Source organism: Cicer arietinum, chromosome 6 (assembly GCF_000331145.2).
Source record: "Cicer arietinum cultivar CDC Frontier isolate Library 1 chromosome 6, Cicar.CDCFrontier_v2.0, whole genome shotgun sequence".
Taxonomy (NCBI): domain Eukaryota; kingdom Viridiplantae; phylum Streptophyta; class Magnoliopsida; order Fabales; family Fabaceae; genus Cicer; species Cicer arietinum.
Window position 1 is genome coordinate 24,521,791 of NC_021165.2, and position 9,005 is coordinate 24,530,795.

The following is a 9,005-nucleotide window of genomic DNA, read 5'->3' on the forward strand; positions in this document are numbered from 1 at the left end:
TTACTTTATATATATTGAATTCTACCGTACTAATATGCGGGTTATTATATTTTAATATAAGTTGTATGGATTATATTAGTCAACAAGAGTTCTCCTTTTCTTTTGAAATAAAGCAAAACTAGCATATATAGTTATTCACAAACATATTTACCTCTTAACTAAAAAAGATGTTACTATATTCTACTCTAAAACAAAAACATTATCTTTAATTTACATATTATTTTATACTAAATAGTATATTAAATTAAACCGTGAAATGCGCGGATTAACATCTAGTTTCAAATAAAGGGGGAGTTATGTTAAGTGTAATTTGAAATTTATAATAATCTAAAATTATTTTGTTAAGTCATAATATTTATTGAAAAATCTAGAACTATATTAAATATAGAAAAGTGTAGAGTTCTCTTATTGTACCTATAAATATTTCCTTGCACTTAACCTTTGAAATCAACCAAATTGTGAATTTTGTATTAGAGATATCTTCTTTTCTCTGAGAGTCTTTGTCTCTTTGAAAGTTAAAGATTAAAAAGGAGGAGAAGAAAATGGCAACAAGTGAGGGAATTAAGAAGGTTTGTGTAACAGGTGCAGGAGGGTTTATAGCATCATGGCTTGTTAAGGTTCTACTTTCCAAAGGTTACTCTGTTCATGGAACTGTTCGAGAACCTGGTACTATTTCTCATCTTATCATCATTTCTATAAACTTTCATTAATTATTTTAGAATATAGTGTACATATCTTAGTTATTGAAACAATATTTTAATACATTCATTAGTTTGTTTGTTATTTTATACAAATATTCATTAGTTTATACATTATTATTTTACAAAAACAAAACTAGGCAATATTATTAATATCCAAACTTTATCACAAATTTGGACAATAACAATATTTGTTAATCACCCCTGCTATAGTATGAAGCACTACATGAGTTTTCCTCTTAAGAAATTTCTTGGAGAATACATGTGTGTGTTTTTTTATGAGCTAAGAAATTCATTATTGTGAATGGGCTTAAATGTATCAGTCCTCCTATTTTAATTGATTCATAATTTTAGTCTCCACATTTTTAATTTCGCAATTTTGGTCTTTCTATTTTAACTGATGCATAATTTTACTCTCTCTATTTCTAAATTCGCATATAATTGATAATTGATGTGTTACTGAATTAATAACAATAATAATTAAAATTTCTTTTAAAAATAGTTTTTAAAATAATAAATTTTGAAATTAGTTTTTAAAAAATAATAAATAAATTATTTTTAGAATTATTTAGTTTTAAAATAATTAACTATTTTTTAAGTAGTGTTTTATAATAAAAAGTATTTTTTTAAATAAATATCTCATATTTTTTTAATGTTATATATATTTCCAAACGTAATTCATTAAATTTTATCCAAAAAAATGTGATCCATTAGATTTATAAAATGTCTCAATTTTAAAAAATAGAGGGACCAAAATTGAAAAATAAAAAATAGAGGAACTAAAATTACGAATCAGTTAAAATAGAAAAACCAAAATTACAAAATTAAAAATAGTGAAATCAAAATAAAATCAGTTAAAATAGGAGATCAAAATTACAAATTTAAAAATAAAGAACTAAAATTATAAATCAATTAAAATTGAGAGAGACTAAAACTGCATTTAAGTCTCGTGAATAAATAAAGCAAATCTTAACCACATGCTGTGCAAAAGTATGCGATAAAAATCTAGATCTAAATACTTTTAGACTTAGGAAAGTATAATAAACCAAGCCTAATTCTTTAGTGCATAATTGTATACCTTAATTTAGCACCACCACCGCAACACTTTTGAGTAAACCACCATTTTTGGGTCAAAAGTTGTAAGTGTTTTGCAACCTGAGACTCCAAATTTACGAAATATGATATTATAATTACAAATTGTCTAGTGTCATTCAAATTTTTGTTTTTGTAAAGTAGTTTTGTTAGTTTTTGTTCCTAAATGCAAGTTTTATACTAGTTAAAAGCTTATATTTTTATGGGTATTTGAAGGTGTGTTGTTAGAGACTAACTGGTATGACACGAACACATGTGGTTAAATTTTATCGCATTCACTTTCTCAATTTATTACCGATGTCTACGTCTTGGTATTAATGTCATGTCTGATGTCCGCGTTTATATATGTGCTTCATCAAATACTCATCTCTTGTACTCAATGAAATTTCAAAGACTTTTTAGCCAAATTAAACACCAAACGAATATGGTTTTAAGTAGCAGTTATAATTACGATGTGAATCTTTATACTGCAGTCAAATGCAGTTAGAAATTTCGAAGAATTTTGACTAGTTTCTAGTGTTCCAAATAGTCCACATCACACCATATATCACACTACTGTCCAAGAAGTTACGACTATATGCAATATAAATTGTTGATTTTTCATTATTAGTCATTACATTACTTAATATTATTTACTTTATTATCTTATAATGTGAATTACTCATTTCGGAGAATTCCATTCCATCTCTATTGCCTTCTTTTTAGCAAAATTTCAAATTAATATACTATTTGGAATTCATGGATATTATGATTTTCATACAAGTGTTGAGGAGGATGTTTGTTATGCCTCTTTTCTGTCATTCTTTTGAGATACAAGTGTTATGATTCATTTAGATTCTATATCTGACCACTGCAGGTAGTCAGAAATATGAACACTTGTTGAAACTTGAGAGAGCTTCTGAAAACCTTACACTCTTCAAAGCAGATCTCTTGAATTATGAATCTGTTTACTCTGCAATTGTTGGATGTAGTGCAGTTTTCCATGTTGCTTGCCCTGTGCCCTCAGCAGAGTTGCCTAATCCTGAGGTAAAATTATTTGAATCTTCTCTTGGTGCAAACTTATTCTTTTTGGTCATCACACTTCAGTTCTCGGGAGCAGGGTATCATGTATTCTAAGGTTTAGCCGAGAGATAAGTAAAGTCTAACAAAGAACTACTCCAGTAAGGATTTGAACTTGGGTTCTCCTCGACGATTTGAGCTTAACTGAAGCTCATGAACACTTGAGTCCATCCACTTGGTTGTTTGCAGACTAATTTGATATGTCATGAGTGATTCTCATTTTGCCTTCATGATTGAAAATACATCAATATGTTGAAAACATTTCAGCTTATTAATCAATGCCATCAAAATTGTTCCAAATTCATTTTAGTATTTATGTATAATTGTGATTTCATTACTTCATGTTCATGGTGAATTATATGATATGAAACTGCAGGTGGAAATGGTTGAGCCTGCAGTGAAGGGAACTGTTAATGTACTTGAAGCTTGTCTTAAAGCAAAAGTCGAGCGCGTTATCTTTTTATCATCTGCAGCTACTGTTATTTTCAACCCTAATTTTCCTAAGGATAAATTATTTGATGAGTCTTGTTGGTCTGACAAAGACTACTGCAAAGAAACCAAGGTATGTAAGATTTTGTAACATGTGTGCATGACATAGACTCATCATCAGTATCTTAAGATACATGCAACTCGTATCTCAATTCAATATTAACCTGAATCTAATCGATACGAATCTCTAGTATGTGTATCTATTTAGGAAATAGGTCTTTCAGTTCTTTGAATCTCACTTCGATAACCATGACCATTAGTATTATGATATGATAGTATTGTTTTCATTTTCGCAATTTATACTAATTTATTTCGGATTTTTCAGTTAGATAATATGCTATGTTTTAATCATCAAGAATGTATGTGTTATATCTGTTATGTAAATAAACTCATATATGTTCCCTATGATCCAGAACTGGTATAGTTATTCCAAGACAATAGCAGAAGAGCAAGCCTTGAATTTTGCAAAAAGAACTGGGCTTAGTGTGGTAAGCATTTGTCCTACCCATGTTTTGGGGCCAATTTTGCAGTCAACCACTAATGCAAGTAGCTTATTTGTCATCAACATTTTAAAAGGTATCCCTTGTCATATTCTTATGAATTGTGCTATACTAGTTGAAATGCCTTAAATTTTGTTTTACATGATAAGCACATAAATTTTATAAAATCTTTTGATATTCAAAAGTTTAGCTAACTTGTGTTCTAGACGTTCACCAGGATCAGGGTAGACCTGAAAGAACTATTAGAATCATTTTTCGTGTTACTCATCTTGTCTTTCTTACTTTTATGAATTGAAGACTCTGATTCAGCGGAGAATAGGTATCCTTGGATAGTTGACGTACGAGACCTAGTTGATGCAATACTTTTGGCTTATGAGAAGCACGACGACGTGGAAGGGAGATACATATGCGCTTCACACGGTATCTCGACACGAGATTTGGCTGAGAAATTGAAGAGTATATATCCAAACTACAAGTACCCTACAAAGTAAGGTTCAGCTCCACATTATCTAATAATAGCTTCTTATGCAAGTGGTTTTCCTTTTTTTTTTTTCTAAATAGTTGCTTGTATAGATTTCATAGTTACTAATATCTTATATAAAATTTTCATTTTTGGCAGCTACGTTGAGGTGGGTTATCCCAGAATGTTGAGCACAGAGAAACTGGAAAGTTTGGGTTGGAAATACAGGACATTGGAGGAAACACTCATTGATTCAATTGAGAGCTATAAAGAAGCTGGACTCCTTCAATCACAATAATTTTAGTTTGTTACATATCTAAATAAAATATAAATGTGACTAAATATGTAGCATCTCCCTATTGAAGGATTTGTGAGTGTGTTTCTGTTGTGGCATTTGCTTGTGCTATTCAAACCAATGATTACTAAATAGGGAGAATTTCATTTGCAATAGAGAAGAACAATGTGATAAAAATTTTAGTTTATATATTTGTTAATTTAAAAAAATTAAAGAAACAGTGTGATAAAAATTTGCAGCATAACAGAAAAATTTAAAATTAGATTTGAACAAGAAGCTAAGATTCTATTTGAATAATTTAATTGATGTGTAGATTAGTCCAAGTTCATGCTTTGTAGAGGAAATTTCACTTGCATCCCTTCTTTTTGTATATCATGGAAGAATAAAAAATGCACAAAAGCATAAATAATGGAATCAATTCACTTCTCAATGTGGCACACTAATTTATAGTCTTGACCTCACTCTTCTTTTACCATACTGAGCAATGTGGGGCTTTTGCATTTTTGATTTGGTTCCTTTAAATAATAAAAAATCTTTAAGCAATGTTGTCTGTTTTTTGGATTTAGGCTATTTATATATGGAAAGGAATGGTATAGAATGAAGCTTAATTTTAATTTGCTACTATTTGAATTACATATAAAGTTTCAAAAATAAAAATAAAAATAAAGTCTCAAATCAAGTTGGAAAGAGCTTCATGCAAGCCCCCACTGCTATAAATTATGACAGAGGCTCTCCTTCTTGAGGAGACCTTAGATTAACACCCCTACAAAATGCAATGGAGGTCACCAATCTAGGCCATGGTTTTTCTTGATCAACCATTGACCTTGTCTAGGTAAGTATTGTCAGACGTGCTAATCATATTTACTATATATTCATGTCTCTGTCAATACCTTTTAGCTGCTTCCAATGTGGGACTCACTATTTTTACAAATTTTCAAGTTTCGATCCGAATAATTGTATAAACTTTGAGCTTTCTATTACTTTTAAACTTTTTATTTGTATTGTGCCACATTTTCACATGATTTGATGATTTTATTCCCTGAATAGTAATATTCACAGTTTCAAAAGAAAACAAAAAATTGTTTGTCTCTCTGAGCAATACCAAATTGAATGTCACATACATGTTCATGAAGAGTCAATGCACTGCAGATTGCAGAAATAGTTTATTAATCAATACTTAGTACCTTTACACTTTGCATAGGCTTGTGTGAATTTTCTTCATGAACGATAAATTGAATCATATTAAAATTGGTGAAGTTTACATTACATTTTTTCGTATTTAATATTATGATGAATGAATGAACTCTTAAACCATTCATTTAACATTTAATCACATTTTATTCCACATAACTCTATTTGCATCACCTCACTTATTTGTTTAGTTGTCATAGCTCTAGTATTTTCTCTTTCTATTTTTCATATAGTACACAATTTTATTTTATCGACAAAAAAAAAATTCAACAATAAACAAACATTAAAAATAGTTCATAATGCAATAAAGGATTCTCTATTATTTAATAAAAGTTTATCTAATTTACTATATAACAATTTTCAATATAAGTCCAAATATCTATTCTTTTCTTTTTGGCTGAATCAAGATTCAAGAAGACATGATACCATAACATCGAGACATAAATCATTGTTTACGTTAACTTCCTCTCCAATTTAAGATAACAAAATTGTTTTTGTGGTGTTTGATGAAATGCAACTGATATTTTTATTTTTTTCCTTCATGACCATCTTTTTCTTCCCCAAGGAATTGCTAGCTACTGAAAATGGGTGCTCTATTTAATGCCTAACATTTAGTTACGTAATTTTTGTGTTATCCTTTATTTGCAATATTAATAATAAAAATATCAAATTTATTTAATTTATGCCTATGTCAATTATTGAAGTTTCAATCAAAAAACCATACGTTTTGCCTTCTTTCAGTCTCATTTTATTAGGACATTTACTCTTCTTTTTTTAAACCATAAGGTCTTGATAGTTCCTAATTTTCATCATTCAAAGTAGATTCATTGTTACAAAGCATAGTTTTTACACAATTCTTGAAAATTAAAGTTTCCATAGTAATTAAAGAACAATAATAAGAACATATTTGTCTAAGGCATAATTTAAAATCTTTAATCTATGTCTTTAACTTTACGCTCTCCAAATCAAATTTTAATATTTCCTTGTGTGTTATAATTGTATCATGAGTGACATTATGTTTATTGTTTTTGGCTCATATAATTCAACAAAAAAGACCCGGCACAAAGAGGTGTGTGAGTTGAAAATGAAGGCTACAAATTAAGTTTTAACCAAATATTTTAGATTTGTCACAAATTTGTAAATTGTTATTCCATTTTGACAAGTGAAGTTTTCAAGGAAACAATTTTTTCTTCATCTCATTTTAAAAACCTCATTTGTCATTTCTTTGTGTCTCAAATTATTTGTCATTTTACAATACCAATACAACATTAATTATTTTTTTCCACTAATATTCTTATTTATTATATTTCAATTCATCAAATTTTTCTGCTAACTCCAATTAATAAAAATATCTAAGTAAATGAAATATTTTATCATTGAAATCAAATCAACTAATCATTTTTGAAATAATTGTATTCACCTCAAATGAGATATTTAAAATGAGACAAATGAAGTACTTATCTTGAAAAGTGATATTGTTTTTCACACTAAAACAATGAATACAAAGTTTCTACTGGGTTCTAGAATTATTCTATTCTAAATGCACATATTTTCAGAGTCGAATTTTATTAATGTCTTTTTTAAACTACACTTATGTTATACATTTGTTTTAGTTCAAACGTTTTCCTTTAAGGTAGTCTATTATCGTAGAAAGAAAAGTAAATACTACTATCAATTTAAATTATTTAATTACTTTTTAATTTCTTTAGTTATCCTGTGAATTTTATATATGATAATGTTACTTTTAATATTTTTTCAATTTATTCTTTTGTAACGTGATTAGAACCTTATTGTCCATTGTCTTTCCTATAATTCATACATCTATGTAACTATTATTATTTTGAGATGACCTAGGAAGAAGTAAAATGGTGTAAAGTATTATAAATAAAATGGTGTAAAGTAAAATCGTAAATACAACTATTGTGTTTGATTTGATATCTAAGTCATTGCATTTATGCTACTATGATACAAGGTTTGTTTAATATGAGTGTTAGTTCACGAAGCAAATTAAATAAAAAAATAAGCTTTATAAATGATTAAAGGAGATTTATAAATGATATATTTCATATAATTCCTAATGCTTACTAATTTTTTTAAAATAAATCTCACGACACCCGCGCAACGTGTGAGTTGAGATATAGTTTTCTTAACTACAAGAATAAAAATAATATATATAACTATTAAAATACATTTAAATAGAACAGTCATCCCAAAGTCCAATTTTTTTTTTTAAAAAATACTATTATCTTTTGTTTAAAAGAGAGATTTGAGTTATAATTTATTCAACAAAAATTGATTCATATTATAAATCAAATCTATAATTTTTGTTGACCAAATTATAACTCAAAAGTCTAAATAAAAAAAAGAAACTTATGGAATAATTTATTTAAAAAATTACAAAAACAACTACTATAATTATAAAATAAACTAAAATTTTCAACTGAAATTTCAACTATGTGAATTGTGAATTTTATCTATACATATAAAAATCAAACCAAATAATTATATAATCTCAAAAATTTAACAAAAACTGATTAAATTAATTTGATATTTTTGTATGGGTTTGAGTTGAAGTTGAACTAAACCAATAAATGCGATGTTTAATAGTTTGAGATATAGTTTGATGTAATTCTAAAATAAATCACTTAATCCTCAAATTAAATTATTACTGAAAGTTAATAACGGAAAAAAAAAATTAATAAACTGTATCGATTAATCATTAAAAATTTCGGGAGACATAATTATTCAATTGATTATCATATGTTGACACATTCTACAAATCAGTTACTTATAAATTTCACTTTAGTCAATCCTACTGTGACAAACTTTCATGAGCGTTCATAACACCATACAAATATGTAGTTAGTTAAAAATGAACAGTAAATTAAAATTACCAATAAATCACTTAATTAAAATTATGACACGTTAATTAAACCATATAATTTTATTTTTCTGTATTAATTTCTTATTTGTTTTTCTAACATTTTTGGGTATTGATTTTTATTTAACAATAAACCAGGTTATTTTTAAAAATAATAGTGGAGCATTACAAAATTTCATGTGATATATATTAAATACATAATACATTAATGCAATAGAGGTTAGAATTTAGTATTTATAAGGTATATAATATTTATTATCGCATGACATTCATGACTCTAATATTCATATTTAATACATTAAAAATGAGATCAAGTGAATTCTTATTATATATATATATA

General features: G+C 27.3%; 1 protein-coding gene and 1 non-coding gene across 2 annotated transcripts; one reads left to right on the top strand and one right to left on the bottom strand.

The window, feature by feature from the left end:
- Positions 1-542: 542 nt before the first annotated feature.
- Positions 543-4,748, top strand: LOC101489070 (cinnamoyl-CoA reductase 1-like). The gene is made up of 6 exons (XM_004515484.3): positions 543-666; positions 2,647-2,816; positions 3,226-3,411; positions 3,752-3,914; positions 4,136-4,325; positions 4,458-4,748. Exons 1-6 carry the CDS (start codon positions 543-545, stop codon positions 4,594-4,596), a joined length of 972 nt encoding a protein of 323 aa, XP_004515541.1. The 3' UTR covers positions 4,597-4,748.
- A 529-nt stretch (positions 4,749-5,277) lies between these two features.
- On the bottom strand, positions 5,278-5,433 carry LOC113784636 (U1 spliceosomal RNA). Its single transcript, XR_003470720.2, has one exon. It is a non-coding gene; the product is annotated as a U1 spliceosomal RNA (small nuclear RNA).
- Positions 5,434-9,005: the final 3,572 nt, after the last annotated feature.

Coding starts and splice junctions, on each gene's coding strand:
- LOC101489070 (XM_004515484.3), top strand. CDS start 543: ATGGCAACAAGTGAGGGAATTAAGAAGGTTTGTGTAACAGGTGCAGGA. Junction 2,817..3,225: donor CAGAGTTGCCTAATCCTGAG/GTAAAATTATTT, acceptor ATGAAACTGCAG/GTGGAAATGGTTGAGCCTGC. Junction 4,326..4,457: donor AACTACAAGTACCCTACAAA/GTAAGGTTCAGC, acceptor CATTTTTGGCAG/CTACGTTGAGGTGGGTTATC.